Source organism: Drosophila pseudoobscura, chromosome X (genome assembly GCF_009870125.1).
Source record: "Drosophila pseudoobscura strain MV-25-SWS-2005 chromosome X, UCI_Dpse_MV25, whole genome shotgun sequence".
NCBI lineage: Eukaryota > Metazoa > Arthropoda > Insecta > Diptera > Drosophilidae > Drosophila > Drosophila pseudoobscura.
This window is the reverse complement of record NC_046683.1, coordinates 60290492-60306808: the sequence shown is the minus strand read 5'-3', so window position 1 is coordinate 60306808 and position 16317 is coordinate 60290492. Positions and strand designations below refer to the sequence as shown.

The 16317-nt window shown below is 50.0% G+C and overlaps 8 protein-coding genes across 9 annotated transcripts; 3 read left to right on the top strand and 5 right to left on the bottom strand.

Moving 5' to 3' along the window:
• Nucleotides 1-17: 17 nt before the first annotated feature.
• On the bottom strand, nt 18-619 carry Cp16 (Chorion protein 16). The gene is made up of 2 exons (XM_001353059.4): nt 238-619; nt 18-169 (listed from the first exon to the last, which is right to left on the bottom strand). Exons 1-2 carry the CDS (start codon nt 566-568, stop codon nt 78-80), a joined length of 423 nt encoding a protein of 140 aa, XP_001353095.2. The 5' UTR covers nt 569-619; the 3' UTR covers nt 18-77.
• A 1413-nt stretch (nt 620-2032) lies between these two features.
• Nucleotides 2033-2922, bottom strand: Cp19 (Chorion protein 19). The gene is made up of 2 exons (XM_001353060.4): nt 2764-2922; nt 2033-2673 (listed from the first exon to the last, which is right to left on the bottom strand). The coding sequence occupies exons 1-2, from the start codon at nt 2776-2778 to the stop codon at nt 2122-2124; spliced, it is 567 nt and encodes a 188-aa protein (XP_001353096.3). The 5' UTR covers nt 2779-2922; the 3' UTR covers nt 2033-2121.
• Nucleotides 2923-3610: 688 nt separating this feature from the next.
• Cp15 (Chorion protein 15) lies at nt 3611-4316 on the bottom strand. The gene is made up of 2 exons (XM_001353061.3): nt 4160-4316; nt 3611-4099 (listed from the first exon to the last, which is right to left on the bottom strand). Exons 1-2 carry the CDS (start codon nt 4169-4171, stop codon nt 3743-3745), a joined length of 369 nt encoding a protein of 122 aa, XP_001353097.1. The 5' UTR covers nt 4172-4316; the 3' UTR covers nt 3611-3742.
• A 760-nt stretch (nt 4317-5076) lies between these two features.
• Cp18 (Chorion protein 18) lies at nt 5077-5809 on the bottom strand. Its single transcript, XM_033382076.1, has 2 exons — nt 5743-5809; nt 5077-5668 (listed from the first exon to the last, which is right to left on the bottom strand). The coding sequence occupies exons 1-2, from the start codon at nt 5755-5757 to the stop codon at nt 5153-5155; spliced, it is 531 nt and encodes a 176-aa protein (XP_033237967.1). The 5' UTR covers nt 5758-5809; the 3' UTR covers nt 5077-5152.
• Nucleotides 5810-6536: 727 nt separating this feature from the next.
• LOC4812720 (erythroid differentiation-related factor 1) lies at nt 6537-11406 on the bottom strand. 2 transcript variants are annotated; one of them, XR_001453388.2, is made up of 7 exons: nt 11231-11406; nt 8639-11177; nt 8335-8578; nt 7962-8273; nt 7710-7903; nt 7222-7654; nt 6537-7164 (listed from the first exon to the last, which is right to left on the bottom strand). XR_001453388.2 is itself a non-coding variant. In XM_001353063.4 (6 exons), exons 1-6 carry the CDS (start codon nt 11249-11251, stop codon nt 7275-7277), a joined length of 3690 nt encoding a protein of 1229 aa, XP_001353099.3. In that variant the 5' UTR covers nt 11252-11406; the 3' UTR covers nt 6537-7274. The 2 variants fall into 2 exon arrangements, 1 of the variants encoding a protein (XP_001353099.3); XM_001353063.4 differs by having other exon boundaries at nt 6537-7654.
• Nucleotides 11407-11418: 12 nt separating this feature from the next.
• Nucleotides 11419-12324, top strand: LOC4812721 (tail-anchored protein insertion receptor WRB). The gene is made up of 2 exons (XM_001353064.4): nt 11419-11606; nt 11697-12324. The coding sequence occupies exons 1-2, from the start codon at nt 11535-11537 to the stop codon at nt 12156-12158; spliced, it is 534 nt and encodes a 177-aa protein (XP_001353100.2). The 5' UTR covers nt 11419-11534; the 3' UTR covers nt 12159-12324.
• A 488-nt stretch (nt 12325-12812) lies between these two features.
• On the top strand, nt 12813-14020 carry SrpRbeta (signal recognition particle receptor beta). The gene is made up of 3 exons (XM_001353065.4): nt 12813-12989; nt 13054-13363; nt 13431-14020. The coding sequence occupies exons 1-3, from the start codon at nt 12884-12886 to the stop codon at nt 13750-13752; spliced, it is 738 nt and encodes a 245-aa protein (XP_001353101.1). The 5' UTR covers nt 12813-12883; the 3' UTR covers nt 13753-14020.
• Nucleotides 14021-14534: 514 nt separating this feature from the next.
• Nucleotides 14535-15611, top strand: LOC6900318 (inactive selenide, water dikinase-like protein). The gene has a single exon (XM_002135603.2). The coding sequence runs from the start codon at nt 14535-14537 to the stop codon at nt 15609-15611; it is 1077 nt and encodes a 358-aa protein (XP_002135639.2).
• The last annotated feature ends 706 nt before the right edge of the window (nt 15612-16317 follow it).

Genomic DNA, 16317 nt, shown 5'->3' with positions numbered 1-16317 from the left:
GAAAACCAGTAAAACAGTTACATGTTTAAGTTATCACTATTTATTAAGGGTTTCGATCTATTGGGATCATGGGATCTTCAGTTCAGCGCGGCGACCGCCACCTTGGCGCCAGTGTTGAGCGTAACGCTCTTCTGGCCATAGGCTCCACCATAGTGGCTCTTCTTGAAGACTGCAATCGAGAGAACGGCATGACATTAGCATACATCAGATTGTACATTTTGTTTAGAGGTAACCCACCTGGATCGATTTCGGCCACGAAAGAGCGTGGTGGCAGGGCGGCGGCATAGAGATCGTCGAGGGGACCATAACGCTTGGCCAGCAGAGGTCGGCCCTGCTCCCAGCCATAACGATTGAGGGCATGCCAGTCGGCGCCGTCCAATTTCGCTGCAGAGGCGGCAGCGCCAGCGGCATTGGTGAGGGCAGCGGCCTGTGCCTCGGCCGTCTCGGCGGCCCTGACCACATCCACGTAGCCGCCGGAGCCGGAGCGGTAGCTGGGCCTGTGGGCCGCAATGGCCGAGATGTAGCAGGCCAAGAGCAGGCAGAGGAGACGCATGTTGTTGGCGGACATGTTTGTTGGTTGGTGCGAGGAAGCGACTGTTTCGGAAACTAATTAGCCACAGCGAGTGTCCAAATTGCTTTTATAGCAATACCATTTGAGTTGGCCAGCGATTCGTGTGCTGCCCAGACGTGACCAAACCCCAAGTCGATGCCCACTGCCACGGGGCGGATCATGACGAAACTGCGGCACTTTCGGGGTGCCCCGACAGCCCCGCAGCGCCAGCATCCACAACTCTCCTCTGCCCCCCCGCCCCGCCCAGCCTGATAAGGCCCGGAGACTCCAACGCCACCGTCTCCAATTTCTATGCTCATCGAAATTGCGCGCCAAATTGTGACAGAGCCGGAGCCAGAACCACAGCAACGACTACCACAACCTCCGGGAAGAGAAGCTGGCCGCCCCATTGATAGCAACTTCCCCCGGCTCGGCACGCTCTGTTCGCTTTTGGTGTGTGCGGTATCGGGTCTTTGGCACTGGCTGCCTCCACTCTACGGTACTGCACTGTACGCATCGTGCATCACTGTGGGGTGGCTGTGGTTGCGGATCAATGAACGGGCGAACGAGCCTCGTCTCTAATTTCAGCCGATAAACCTGCCCTGGAATGCATACTTAGACGTTCCATTCGTAGTTTATCCGTCTGTGGATAGGCTACTTCCGATTCTCATTCCGGAACTCCTATTCCTCCCCTTGAGGCTTAATCCAAGTGTGTTACGAGTTACGAGTTGATTTTGGTTATCATGACGGTCTTCAAGGCCGTAGCTTGAACACAGGTACAGTAGGGGCTATGCCTGAAAGAACTCAACATTGCCCGTACTCTATAAGAGACACATTTATCAAGAAAAGTCCACATTTATTAGGCATTTTTTCCTCTGAACTACGAAACTTTCAAGTCTAGAATTCTCTTGGTGATTCACCAAGCGACTCGAATGTCAACCGAAGGTGGCAATATGGCCCACAGCTCGGACGTAAGCCAGTCAGCAAAAGACTTTGCTTACCAGAAAATATTTCACAAAAATCAGCAAACATTCAAAGATTCTTGGAAAAGAAGAATGTCAGAGAAATAGGTGAAAAATGTTTCCCAAGATAAAAATAAATGTTAATTAATGGCTAAGAAATGGGTGAAAAATGTTCGACAAGCTGGGAAAAGCATTGAATTTGTATAGCTCAAACATTCGTAAGTTCCAGTTTGGGTAAATCGTTGATAATACCCACATTTTGTTAACTCTGCTGTTCCAGTTTGACTATGGAACTCTTTCACCGAAAGACTCTCCGACTGATCGAATTTGTTTACAAATTTCACAGCACGTTCGCGGCAAAGACATTCCCCCCAAAAGTTGCAATCAAATTTCCAGTGCCACAGCTGCGTGCAGCTGCATAAAAACCGAAATTCTGCTTCGATCCGACCCAAGTCGGAAGCCGAGATATAGTGCCCCCACTTTCCGTACGCCCAAAACTATACAACAAAACTGGTAGGGATTATGTTTTCTTTTGGTATTTTTTATTCGCGCTGCACGGGAGCGAATCCACACTGAGAAGGGGATTGGGGAGGGGGAGTATCCAACCGTCTAGTATCGTGGTCCTTCGACGTTGTAGCTCTGCTGGGGGCCGTAGCTCTGCTGGGGTCCGTAGCTCTGCTGGGGGGCGTAGCTCTGCTGGCCGTAGTGGTTCTCCGGGATGAACAGCTTGGCCACGGGCTCAGCGGGACGGACGGGCAGCACCACCTTGCTGTACTCCGGGGGCGAGACATAGGCCCGGTAGTTGTTCTGGCCGGGATACAGGAGAGTGGCGCCAGCTGGCTGGACAGTCCAGCGGGGTCCGTATCCGCCGCGACGTCCGTAGCTGCCGTGCTGAGGTCCACGCTGCGAGTGACCGCCATAGCCCAGGGAAATGGGGCGAAGGATCTCAGCGCCATAACCGCCGCGGGAACCACCAGCAATGATCTCAACGGGACGCTGCTGCTGATTGCCTGCGGCAGCAGCAGAGCTGGCAGCCGAAGCGGCACCTCCATTGGAGCTCTGTCCATACCCTCCTTGTTGGCCGTAGCCTCCATGGCCGCCACCGCCATAGCCTCCGTGGCAGTTGCCGATGAGGCAGGCGCAGAAGAGAACCGCCAAAGTCTGTTGGGAACGATACGTGAAGGTTAGCCACCGGTCTGGATTGGAGGAACGGGAACGCGAACGGGAACGGGAAGTCATCGGTATACTTACAGCGAATGTGTTCATGGCTATAGAATGTCTGTTGTGTCTTTTGGGGGGCGCTAGCTGCTCGGCACAGTTGGCACAATTAACAAATGAAGTGGCCCGCACAGTTCTTTATATAAGCAAAGTATTATTGTGGCACTCGAGACGTGATCTGGCCGCGAATTTATCACGGCTCCAAGCTCCACGATGCTCCCCACAGTTTCTGCCGTCTTTTCTCAGCTTCAGCTTTGGCCCGAACTTTGTCGTTCAGCAAAGTCTCGCGCTGTGTCCCCCTTCTGATACCAAGAACATCCCATAGCTCGAGCTTCGTATCTGGGAAATTTGGATGCTGACCTCCAATGGGGGGTGTTCGCCAGGTCGTTGCGTGCTTAGGCTGGTGCCTAAAGTCTGGAGTGGCAGTGCCTCAGGCCCATGTGCCTCGGGACAGTGTCTCATGAAAGTTGAGTCACTTGGGAGGGTTTTTGAACAGAACAAGTAGTGGTGATTTTTTGTAAGAGAAGGTATTATCAATTGAACCTGCTTTCCTCTAAATATTCCGAAAATATTTCGTTTCTTTAAGCTGAAAATTTAAACCTGATGATTCGCTAAAGCTTTACCTTTACCGAACACTTTTAAGCAAAATTAAAGTAGAATTTTATAAGAAAAAGCAAGAAATATGAATGATATTCTCTCTCGACTTCTAGGAACGATCTATCTATTCTTCTCTGACTATGAACCTGTACAACTCTATGGCACTATATAGCGTATAGAGTATCATAATACCCTGCCACAATTTTAACCATGTGGCGCTGAAAAGTATGCCCTATACTTTAGCCTTTTTTCTGGCCCCCTTAATATGCAAAACTCTGTATTGTTTTGTTGTTCAACATTCACCATTTGGTTCAAGACGTTTTTATTTTTCCAATCTCAGAGCACAGCTGCCGCTGCTGCTTGATCAAAGAAAAAGGGTCTGATGGGCTCGATTCGATTCGTTGAGGGGCAGGAATTAGTAGCCGCCGCGGCCATGTCCGTGGCTGGGACCGTTGTAGCTGCCATCGATCTCGTAACGGGGCACGGCCCACTGGCTGTAGCGGCCAGGGGCGATGGCAGCAGCCGCCGCGGAGGCAGCAGCCGAGGCACTGGAGCCAGAGGGAGCCGATCGCAGGATCTGGGGACGATCATAGCCCTGGTTGCCGTGTCCGCGGCCATAAGAAGGCACCAGGATTTGCTCGTACTCCACACGATCGCCGCCATATCCACCGTGGTTTCCGCCGCCATATCCGCCGCCGTATCCACCGCGGTTGCCACCGTACACCGGGCTAGCGTTGATGTAGGCGAAGAGGGCCAGGCTGACGCAGACGAACTGTGGGAGGAGGAGGATTAGCTGGCTGATCCTTGAGCAGGGGTCTGCAGGACTACTTACCAGGTACTTCATGGTGAATGCTTAGTTTTGTTGGTTGTGGGATAATCAATCAAACTATGATTTCCCTAGCCCGAAACGCTCGCTTTTATACGCGAAAAATAGACTGGATATTTACGTGACCCATATACGATCCGCACATATACGGGTTATATATAATAATAAACGTTATAGTGCTATACTGTTTCAATGCAGGCCACATAACTGCTCAATATATATACAAATGTACCTTTTGGGGTATGTATTCGATTTCCATTTACTTTTTGTCGGAGGTCTCGAGTCGCGAGCCATTATAAAATCGCTTGGGGTTACGCGATGTTCCATTGTTTCGTTGCCTGATTGTCCCAAGCAAGCCCCCGCCGTACACACGACTTTCTCAATGAATTCGCAAACGCGCTGGGTCTCCATAGACCTCCCCCCATACAAATATTTGACATATTGTCATTTTATTTGAACATTCGTTGGAGTAACGTTCTCTCTTCAGTTCCATGAGAGTTCCGCATAAGGAAACTGTTACTGATCCCTGGTTAGAGGATAACTGTTTAAGGCTTCTGGGCACTGGAACAGGGTTCTCGCAGAAAAAGTTCTGGATAATCCATGTATGGAAAGAACTTAGAAGAACTATTCAGTAAATGGAATTTCATATTCGTAGCATGACAATTCTCAGGTGTTTTTGGAAGATCTCCCAGAATACCTACGCTAAATGAAAACTGAAAACATTTTAGCTTTTAACTTTTCTTAAAGTCTTTAGCCACTCCATTCATACGAGTACGATTATGCACTCATTTCAAGTCACGACAGACGCAATTTCCAGAACGTTTTAGCGCTTGTTCAGCTCTTGGCCAACCAAAGCCATGAGACAGAAATCTGAACCCAGAACCCAACCAAAATACCCCCAAGCGAATGAAAACTCTCCATAGTTTAAGTCTTGATGTTTCGTTGCATTTATTCTTAGATTCCTTAACGACGATTCACTGTGGTTGTGCCTCTGGCCTCTTAATAGGATGACTTCTGGTATCCCTTCTTGCCGACGCCAGCCACTGAGCTGGAGGCAGCTGCCGCCGAAGCGCCCTGGGCCTCATCACCGCGTCCGTAGCTCTGCTGGGGAGCACCATAGTTGCTGGGCCCGTAGGCGGGCTGCACGCGACGTGCGGGCTCGCGCCAGACAAGGGGTCCTCCGGCACTGGGTGCGGCGAGGGCGAGCTTGGCCAGGGCAATGGCCTCGCGATCGACGGGCGGAGCACCGCCATAGCCGGATCCGGAGTACTGGCTGCCAATGTTGGCATTGCTGTAGGCCGAAGAAATGGGTGCCGCCTCATAGCCACCGCCATATCCTCCCTGGTTGTGGCCATAGCCGCTGCGCTGTCCGCCGTACGAGGGTATGATCGCCTTGACGGTCAGGGCAGGCTGCACCTGGTAGGCATAGGCGCCAATTGGTGCACTGCCGTAGCTTCCACGGCGACCTCCATAGCCGCTGGCCGAAACTGCAGCCACGGCGCAGATGAAAATGCACTGAGGGGCGGAGCAGAGGAAGGATCTAGATCAGTTTGGGGCTCCGGAAGAGGGCTGGCTGTACGGGGACTTACCATGAACTTCATCATTTTGTGGTTTGTTTGTTTGGGTTTGTCTGGTTGCTGGGTAACTAATGCCTGACTGCTTCGGATAGTATGTTTTTATACGGAAATCCAGGCAATAATAATTCGCTTACGTGACTGGGGAATGTGATGCAATTTTGGCTCTCGTCGGAGTTCCCGAGCTGCCAAGTTTCCAAGTTTCCGAGCTCCCGTTCTGCAATCTCAAGACGTCACCGACGACGTGTGCAGCAGTCCAGACCCCAGACCCCAGAGCCAAAAACTCTTGGCTCTCAATTCGGCTGCGGTCCAGATAGCAGGCGTCGTCTATGGTTATGGCATTGTCTGTGGGAGACGAGACCCCCCCTGCTCATTACGCAACGAGCTATGACTCGTCGGAAGCTTCTACCACTAGCATTTCCCATTATTGAACACTTTTTCCTCGTGAGTCGTGACTCGTGGCATTTCTGTTCACTGTTGGCTGACATTGGCTCCACGGTGCTCCCATGCGAGCCGTGACACCATTTTTGTCGGTGACACAGAAAATGGCAAAAGGCATTGGGCTTCAACTTTCTGCTGCGTTGGTAGAATTTATATACAAAAGCAAAAAAAGTTCAGATAAAATTACAATAAAATTATAAACAATAAAACCCCCACGCCCCACTAAGCTTTTCAATAATATTCGAGTACAACTTTAGGAAATTGTCTTTGAAAGTTGTCTCAAATGCGGTGGAACACTTGGCTAGAATAATGTACGGTTTAGAAGTGGAAAAGGCTTGGGGGATCAGCATCCTATAGACGGTGGAACATTGCTTTTAAAACGCTTTTTATTGGCTTTCAATTTATGAATGATGTACAACTTTATAAGTAATAATCAAACTGGGAAGCAGAGCTTAAATATTAAAGCCATTTTCTAAGAGTACATCAGAGACAGATCTTGATTTCCATTAAAGTTAAAGAGTGTTCTAAAAGAGATTAGGTTAAGAGTGTGTTTAGAGTTAAGAGTGAAACGTAGCTAAGGCCTCTGCGCATATCTGCGCATCCAGTAGTGGCGATTGTTGGCTCTTGTTCAACAGAATTTTGAACAGAAGCTGACTTCGATTGTGGGGGTGTGTTTAGCCAATCTTGATGAGCGACACGTTTTGGGCCCAAGACCCTCAGACTTTATAAGAGCCGCCGTGCCCATGGCCAGCAAACGCACTCAAAATGAGAACTCAACGACGCTGCAAGGTGAGATATATACCGCGATACGGCCACATACATTTATAGTTTGAAGACTGAAGTGATATTGAAGATAATAATGTTGATGCTTTGACAGATCCTACAACTGGCGATGGTGGTGGTGGTTGTGCTGCTGGTGTCGTTTCTGCAGATGGGCGTCGCTGTTGGCCGGGTGGATGAGGCGACCAGCGATGATTGCGGTTGCGGCAAGCGGGGCTAAGCACAGAATACATTAATAAACAAGCGAGAGACAGCGAGCAATGCAATGCATACGATTTGATCGGTTCTTTATGAAACCCCCTCGAAGACACGTACAGCCGCTTTGGCTAGCCCACGGCGAGGTGAGCGTCGCACATGGCTTGTAGCCGGCCGAGCAGCGTGTGCAAATGTTTTGGTGGCGCTTCATCAGCGCATGCTGCTGCTGCTGTATGCTGGGCCCCTGTCCCATGTTTCCCAGTCAAGGTTTCCATATACATGCGCTTGTACAATGCCGACAGCTGTTTGGGATCCTTGCCGGTCAGCAGCAGCTTCGTGAGCGTCTTCAATGCATTCTGCAAGCGGCTCTCAAAGAGTGACAGATGTGCGGCGAATTCGTCATCGACCTGGCTGTTAGCATCGATGACGTGGCCAAAAATGGTCTGGCACTGCAAGCAAATCTCCAGAGCAGCTTGCATTTGCTTGATCTTCTGCGCAGAGTGGGTGGAAACTGTCGGAAAACATCTTAGGCAGCATTCATGTGGGACTAATTTCGTTAAACTTACGTTCCGCCAGAAATTCATGCAGGGATATACGCTCTAGTTGCACCACCAGCAGGTCGCCCACCTCCTTGAGGCTCTCCAGGATTTGAGTGGACTTCTCGTAGTGATATTTGCACAGCTGCAACGTGGATTTGGGCAGCTGCGACAGATCGCAGCAGCCATTCGAACGCAGTTGCGAATAATGAAAAGATGCAATCCTAACGAAAGAGATTTTAAGTACCAAAATATCTCTAAGATCTCTGAATGTTCTGGTACCTTTTGTGTATCAAGCCAGCACGAAAGCTGTAGAGCACTTGGCGTGCCCCAGCATGCTCCACATCGCACAGGCGCAGGGCCTTTTGCAGCAGTTCGAGCACCTCTTTGGAGGCCTCCACCAGGCTGTTCTTGTCTGCTGCACTGTGGTCCTGCAGCTGTTTGGCTAGCGTAAAGGTGGCAGTGGATAGCTCCCAATTGACAAGATCCCAGAGCTCGGCATTCGCTTTGCGCGTGTCCAGGCAGTCTTTGGCCTTCTCGTAATAGTTGAAGGCCTCGTTATAAAAGGCTTTTTGTGAGTCTAAAGTAATGGCACTGCGAATGGTAATAGATATAGAATATATGCATAATGGACTCAAGCTGGTACAGTACACACCTCTCATTGGGCATGGTCAGATGGGCGCGCAGACGCATAAATCTACCCATGTTGCAATAAAGAAAGGCCAGATTAACATTGTCCTGCACTGCGGTAAAGGCCTCGATGCCACGGCGCAGGCAGTCATAAGAATTGACAGTCAGCTTAACGTAGAGCGGTTCGGCAGTGGCATTATCCTGTTCCTGTTTATCATCTCCGGCAGCTTCCGATGCCTCTTTTTTCTCCACAACCTCGCGGTACTCCTCTGAAATGTACATCAATGCTCTCGGTTAGATATCCAGCAGGATTTTATAGAAAAACTCACCCTGTGCCCAGTACATGTACTTGAGACCCAGCTCGTTTCGAACATTTCCCAATCGTCGCAGCAGCTCATTGCTCTCGGCCTTTTGGGCATGCTCCAGGGCCAGTTCGTAGCACTTGCAGCTGTTCATCATCACCTGTTCGACGTTTTTGACGGGAGCCAGCGAAGGCAGCTGCTCCTCCTCCTCCTCCCCCAGTTCCAGTGACAGTTCTTCGCCAATCACTCGGGTCGATTCGTCCTGCTCCTCGTATTGGCGCACATACTCATCGATGGCCTCCCAGTTCTTGGACATTTGAAAGAAACAGTCGCCGGCTCGGCCCAGCAGGCAGCTCTGTTGTGAGACCACATTGGCCATGTACTTGTTGAGTACCTGCTGGCAGCGAGATGCCAGCTCAATGGATCGCAGCGTGGAGCCGTACTGGTGCGACTCGTAGTGGTGCTCCGCCAGTGTGGCGCCCGTTAGGCAGGCCTTCTCCAGCAGCAGCAGCTTCAGATGGACATTCCACGAGCCAAAATGCTGACTATTGAACTTGGCACTGAGCTGCGTGTAGGATTTTCCATCTGTGGTACTGGTATTGGTGGTGGCCAGCTCCTTGGACTTGCTGCCTTTGGCCTTGGCGTTGGGCTTCTTGATGGCTTGCGCCTGTGCCTCTGCCTGCGGCTGGGACTGGGTCTCGGACTGGGACTGGGACTGGGACTGTGCCTGCGTCACCTGCAACTGCTCATATGGCAGTGGTATGGCATTGAACGGCCTGGCCATATTGGGATTCTGCTCTTCATGGAGAATGCGTTGCTTTTCCTCCTGCTTGGCAATCGTCTCCGTTTCCTTGAGCTTCTCCTCCTGATTGCCATTAAAGTATTGCAGACAGGAGATGCCCGCACTGATGTGCTCCAGCGAGATGGTGCAACGTTCCGCTGTCGAGGCGAGCAGGGGAGCCGGCTTGGACTTCTTGGCGTGCGATTTGAATTCCCGGAGAGCATCGCAAATGTGTCTCACAGCCACGTTGGCCTTGCCTCCGCTCTGTTCGGCACTTTGATAGTACTTGTCACTGCCATAGATTCCATCGCAGTCCAGGGGCTCATCGTCATAGTCCTCCTCGTCCTCCTCATCATCATCGTACAGCGACTGTGTGTCCGAGTCCAGATCCTCGAACTTGGGCGCCTTGGGATCGATGCCAGCCGGCACATGCAGGTCGGAGAGTATATAGTGCGAGGAGCTGACAATTTGCGGATACTGCTCCTTGGGCAGCAGCTTGATGCAGTTGTCCAGCAGGGCGCGTATGCTGCCCGCCGTCCTGGGGCTGATGTGCTGCAGCGTGTTCTTCATGTTACGAGCGACAGAATAGAGCAGCATGCCCACGGGCACGGTAAACGGGTTCACCTGCTGCTGCGGCGGCGACTCAGACTCTTCGGCGGCCTGGGTCGTCTGGTTCTGGTAGAGAGTGGTCAGGTCGTAGAGCTTGACCACATCATCGTTGCGTCCCTTGAACAGCCAGTAGGTGTGGCCGGCCTTCGTGGCATTGGCCTTGAGGAAGGCCAATATATTCTGGGCCACATTGCGCACCACCTGCGGCGAGAATTGCGAGTTCTCCAGATAGGGCAGATCCTCAGTCTTGATGATTTCGTATTTCTGGACAATCCCATCCAGATGGTAGCACATCACAACCTCGGGAACATTGCACATGAGGTTATCCAGCCAGTAGTCGATGCCAGTCAGCACATTTATGGGCTGGGCGGCGTCGCGCAGGCGGAGGCTAATGCACGGTCGATTGGGCCCTCCAAAGATGGGCATGTCGGTGCCAATGAGCATACGGATATCCTCAAAGGTCCACACCACGTTCCGGTTGAACGCATGACTGGACTTGGGATCGGGAACATTCTCCTCGATCTTCGGCTCTGGCAGCACGGGACCCGTGATGGGCAATCCCTGGCGTCTGCTGGTCAACTGCGTGGGCGTAGTGTGCACATCATACTCCCCGCCATCGCCTGTTTGTTTTAGGCTGTGATACAGGAACTTGGAGAGCAGATTCTTTGTTTGCAGAGCCTCCCGATTGCGCTCTTTCAGGCAGTAGTTGTGCTGCTTGTCGCCAAACGACAAGATGTGCTCGAGGATGAACGTGCGCAGCCATTTCCAGTCATCATCCGATTTGCGTAGCAGATATTTCTGTATATCGAACTCGTCCAGCAGCAGGGTGTTGCCCACCTTGTGTACCACCATGCTAATGGGGCTCTGGGCACTGTATGGGAGCTTCAGCAACTGCTTGATGTTCTCCGCATCGGACACCACATCCACCTCGCCAACACAGTCGGGAAACATCTGGCCCAGACGGAAGCTGGCGAAGCCAGCACTCTGATACAGAGCCTGGTGCAGCCCGTGGCTGCTGTGGGAGGTCGTCAGCCAGTTGAGGGGTGGCAGATTCAGATTCGTGTTGCATTCTAGGCGCTTGAAATGGGCCGGCAGCTGGACGGGCGATAATTTTATAACCGCCTGACTTTTTACGACGTCCAGCTCGTGCGGCCCAATGCTACGACAGGGTTCAATCTAGCGAGAAATCAATCATAAATTATATGTTTTTGAACTGCGCAAAGGCTTACCTCTTCGTTGCTATCTTCCATGTTTGTGGTTTTGCTTTTGCTCCTCTGCTAATCAGTCATTTCTTGTGGAACATTCAAGAAAATTCTCCCAGAAAAAAATGTGTGTTTTGTTTTGCCGGCTCTGAGATAGTGAGAGAGAGCGAGACAGACAGAAAGGGCGCTGCCAACTTTTTGAATAAAAGTCAGCTGTTTTAGATTTTGTGTCATTTACCAACACAGCAAAAACTACTTTGTTATTTTCAGACATATATTTTAATTTGGTCACTAAAACTCACCATCATTGGCCATAATCTGACACAAAGCGATGGAACTATTACCACTTATAGCCCTGCTGAGTCTTATCAACACGATCCTGCCAGATTTCATACGGAACTACGTAAGTCATCCAAAAAGAGTGCACGGAACTTTGTGTCCGAAAACAGTCGGCGGCGGCGACTAAAGGTCTTCTCTTCCCTTCCCTCCACAGCTGAAAGTGTCACGTTTTTGGAAGACTAGCCGAGCGGACGGGCGGCTGTGGCAATCCGAGATAGATGCTGCCCGGGAGGAGTTGGAAAATGTGCGCAATGCGGAACATTCGGGGGAGTACGTCAAGGCCATTAAAACTCTGCGCGCGGAACGGAAAGTCGCCGATGCAGAGGCCAAATTCAAGTCGGCCAAAAACATAGACGCCTTCAAGGAGATGGGAATTGATACAGTGGCATATTACGTATCCAAAGTACTGTTGGCCCTGATCCTTATCATTGTCAGCATCCTGAATCGCAGCACACCCGTGATAGTCATCGATTTGCGCATCAGCCTGGCGCCATTTACGGGCCTCCTGAGTTTTCCCACTGGCGTGTACAATGCTATTTCGGTGCCCGTCTGGGCATTCTCCTGTAATGTTACCTTTCGCTTGATTTACAATATGATAATGAAGCGCGATGCGTGAGTGGAGTGGAATGGATGGACCCAAGGAACCAAAACTGTGCGTTTAAATGCAATGGATATATAGAAGGCGCTCGACATACATTAAATTTTCTGTTATGCTTGGCAAACGCTTCGTAAAGGCCACGATTTAAACCTTAAACCTCTGAAATAAAAGTATTTTCACATAAATTTCAAGCTGCGCGCGTCAATATTTGACGTTGTCAGTTGACGGCTTCCAGTAGTCCGAGGTCACACTGATTTTCGTGCCACCATGTCCAGCTCATACACCTTGAAAGTTTTCTACTTTTCATAGTATTTCTAGTATTTTCCAGTATATTTTAAGACGCGTTATGGACTCACCCTCTTGTCCAATGCACCAATGTAGAAATCGTGTAGTATCGCTATTTAGAGCCATGTCACTAGCCACATCGGATATCAGCATCGAATTCCTGATCGTTTGCCATCAAAATCTCAATTTTTTTTTTAAATTCGTAAAAAAGGAATGTTAAAAAGTGGACAACTGAGGTTTATTAGGATATTGATTTAAAATTTGGATAAAACTATGAGTTCAGCCCTGAGGGTCTTAGCTAGTTAGTAATATTCTACGTAATATCAAAATCGAGGATATGATGGAATTTAAATACAAATAATTTGTCAGTATATTTTGAAATTTGTGACGTATTTCGGTATATTTCTGAGGGTCAGTGCGTGTCACTTTGCCCCCAGAAACGGATTGTTTGCACGAAAATGGACAAACTAAATGAAAATGTACGCGAAAAGAAGCACATTAAGCTGGGAGAGATTGACTCGGGGCCCATCCTGGTGGCCCTGCTGCTCGGCTTCATTGCTGTGGGTGAGTTGGCCACGTGGCTTGCACCCAGAAATAATGCTAATTCCAATTCTTCCTCCATTTGCAGCGATATTTGTCATTCTGCGACGACGTTCGGCCGGCCGCAGGGACTTTCTCTTAACGGGGCTATGTGAGTCCGGCAAGAGTGCCATATTTATGCAGCTGTTGCATGGCAAATTGCCGGAGACCTTTACGTCCATCAAGGAGAATGTGGGCGACTATCAGGCGGGTGGACACTCATCCGTTCGCCTCGTGGACATTCCCGGACACTATCGCGTGCGGGACAAATGCTTCGATCTGTACAAGCACAAGGCAAAGGGCATTGTGTTTGTCGTGGACTCGGTGACAGTGCAAAAGGATATCCGAGATGTGGCAGAGTAAGTGCTGAAGATCTTCCATAGCGTAGTCCATAGATATTCTCTTATTGGCACTCTTTCCTTGCAGCACTCTGTACACCATTCTGGCGGATAGCGCCACCCAGCCCTGCTCTGTGCTGGTGCTATGCAACAAACAGGACCAGACAACGGCCAAGAGTGCACAGGTCATCAAGAGTCTCCTCGAAAAGGAGCTGCATACCGTGCGGGACACACGCAGCCGCAAGCTACAGTCGGTGGGCGACGATGATGTCAATAAGCCCGTGACCCTGGGCAAGCCCGGCAGGGATTTCGAATTTGCCCACATCTCGCAGAATATTCAGTTTGTGGAATCATCCGCCAAGGAGAAGGAACTGAATACCCTGACCGACTGGATGGGTCGCCTTATGTGAACACTCGAGAGATTGAGAGAGTGGGGACTGAAACCACCTAACCTTTGAATCCTAAAACAAACGAATGCGGAACACACACACAGCAACAACACAATGATATTTATATAGCTATCCTTTTTTATATGCCCCCTCAAATCGTATGCCATGCCTATACGTACGTACATTTCCTTTATTAGAGTGTAAATCCCCCTACTGCTGCTCTGAAAAACTACTATTCTAAGGCTTTAAATTGGAAAATTGTATCCAAGTAAGAAGTATATGGCAATATGGAAATTATGTTTCAAATTATTGCTCATACGGGTAAAATACGCACCTGTCATGTATCCTCCGAACCCCAAAGTTACATGTGTTCTTAAACAGTGGCGCCATGAAAAACAGCTTGGAATGTCGCCCCATAATGTCAGGTACTGTGTCATGTCTGATGTATTTGCACCTGTACAGCCTCAGATCTACATTCCCTGCTTCAAGGATTGCCTTGTACTCAGCCGCCCTGCCACGTCAGGTTGCCGTAGTGGGTGATTCCCATTTCCATCCAATAAACTGACGAGTCTACGCTCTTAACATTAAAAAGAAAATAAATTCAAAGATTGTTTGACAAGGAATGATATATATGTATATTAGTTATAATAACTATCGATAAGGTCCATTCGAAACGTCATTTTAACAGGAACTGTTAGCCATTTTAGTCTACGCAACCCTGTAACTTGACAGACAAAACGCTGTCAAACGCTTTCTGATTGTGAAAGGAAACAAAATTTAGAGATTGCCTATTAGATTTTACAATGGCCTTCAATCTAAACCCCAGCCTTGGCCTGAGTCTTTCCGGCTGCAAGGTACCCGAAAGCGTGGTGGCGGAGCTGCTCCATGGCCCCGCCTCCACCACCACCCCAGGCGGACAGCGGCAGGAAACGGAGCTGGAGGAGATGCTACGCGGAATGGAAATCAGCAAGAAACCTCGCGGTGGAAAGGACCAGAACTTGGCCATCGAGTTTCGGTACCCGATGATTGACAATCCCTACGTCCTGGGCAAGATCATTTTCGCCGAGGCAGTCGGCAGTCTCTGCGCCAAGGGCATCACGGATTGTGAGAAAACGATGATGCTCTTCTGCAGGCCCCCTGATATGAGCAAAGCCATGGTCAGTGGGCTGTTCTCGGTTATGTCGGACGGCTTCAGGGAGAGCTGTATGCACACCGACGGGGTGCAGACTTGGGCCTCGTACAAGTCCCATAGCACTTTCATCGTCGGCGCATTGGCCTCGGCCTACTGGCCGCAACACCTATATGTGGCACGCGACAACGCTCTGGATGGTGATGTCCTTGTGCTGACCAAGGCTCTGGGCACCCAGGTGGCCATCGATGCGTATGAGTCTATCTATGATTTGAACCGCTGGGACCTCTACGCTTCGTTCCTCTCCAAGGATGATGTCCGTGTGGCCTATCGTCAGGCCCTCCACTCGATGTGTCTACTCAATCGCAAGGCCGCTAACCTCATGCACGTGCACAATGCCCATGGGGCCATGGCTGTGTCCGGGTTGGGTATCCTGCACCATGCCAACGAACTGGCTTTGGTCCAAAAGGAGCCAGTGTCGTTTGTCATTGATACTCTGCCGGTGATCAAACACACGGTAGCTGCCGCCAAAGGAGCCGCCGGCGGCGGTGTGAGCCCCCTGCTGCAGGGACTTTCTCCTGAGACTTCCGGTGGTCTGCTCATCTGCATGCCACGTGATGACGCCGTTGCCTTTTGCAAGTTTTTTGATGAATACGGTGGCAGCCCGGCCTGGATTATCGGCACTGTCCAGAGTGGCCCCAAGATGGCCTCCATCATCAAGAATGTAAAAATCATCGAGGTTTCTAATTAGAACATACATACATATGTACATAGATTGAATTTGATCTCAGACAAAAAATATTGTTAAATAAATTGCATTGGAAACTGTAATTCCACATTTATTTACAGGCAAACCTCCTCTACCATGGACAGCATGGAATGATTGCACCATCCCACTCGCACCAACAGGTGCCCACAGCCACACACTTTCGATCGATCTCCTCTCCCCACACCATCCCTAGACCAAAGGAGTGCGCGACGGAGATGACAAATTTCAATGAGCGGGCGGTTGGAAGAAGACGCAAACGGAGAGCATGGAATCTGCACGCAATAAGGAAGAGCAAGCCTAGAAGGAGAGAGCATGGAATGAGCAAGCACGCGCACCTAAGCCACCTACGCATTGCATTTGTTACGCTCTCTCGCAAAGTTTCCACTTCCCACGGTCCAGCGGAAAAAACGCGCGGTTTTCAAGTCGGCTCCGCGATTCAGGTCGTGAAAAGCGCGGAAAATTGTGAAAATCAAACGGGAAAAGTTCTTGCGTATGTGTGCAATCAAGTGCTGCAGTGAATAAACGTAAAAATGTCGAAAAATCGTATTTAAATACTAGAAAAAGTGCGGGATCAAGCTGCGGGCCGGCCCCCCCCCCGCGACAGATTGCAGAGATAATTATGCGAGACAATTTGAAAGTGCAGCAAAAGAACAACAAATATTATTTGATGCATTAATTAATGTTTGTT

Excerpts from the sequence above, each read along its gene's own strand:
- Cp16 (XM_001353059.4), bottom strand. The coding sequence starts at position 568 with ATGTCCGCCAACAACATGCGTCTCCTCTGCCTGCTCTTGGCCTGCTAC. Across the intron at positions 170-237 it reads CGTGGCCGAAATCGATCCAG|TCTTCAAGAAGAGCCACTAT; the intron begins GTGGGTTACCTC and ends TCTCGATTGCAG.
- LOC4812720 (XM_001353063.4), bottom strand. The coding sequence starts at position 11,251 with ATGGAAGATAGCAACGAAGAG. Across the intron at positions 8,274-8,334 it reads CTGACCATGCCCAATGAGAG|TGCCATTACTTTAGACTCAC; the intron begins GTGTGTACTGTA and ends TACCATTCGCAG. Across the intron at positions 7,904-7,961 it reads GCTGGCTTGATACACAAAAG|GATTGCATCTTTTCATTATT; the intron begins GTACCAGAACAT and ends CTCTTTCGTTAG.
- LOC6900318 (XM_002135603.2), top strand. The coding sequence starts at position 14,535 with ATGGCCTTCAATCTAAACCCCAGCCTTGGCCTGAGTCTTTCCGGCTGC.
- SrpRbeta (XM_001353065.4), top strand. The coding sequence starts at position 12,884 with ATGGACAAACTAAATGAAAATGTACGCGAAAAGAAGCACATTAAGCTG. Across the intron at positions 12,990-13,053 it reads GCTCGGCTTCATTGCTGTGG|CGATATTTGTCATTCTGCGA; the intron begins GTGAGTTGGCCA and ends CTCCATTTGCAG. Across the intron at positions 13,364-13,430 it reads GATATCCGAGATGTGGCAGA|CACTCTGTACACCATTCTGG; the intron begins GTAAGTGCTGAA and ends CTTTCCTTGCAG.
- LOC4812721 (XM_001353064.4), top strand. The coding sequence starts at position 11,535 with ATGGAACTATTACCACTTATAGCCCTGCTGAGTCTTATCAACACGATC. Across the intron at positions 11,607-11,696 it reads CAGATTTCATACGGAACTAC|CTGAAAGTGTCACGTTTTTG; the intron begins GTAAGTCATCCA and ends TTCCCTCCACAG.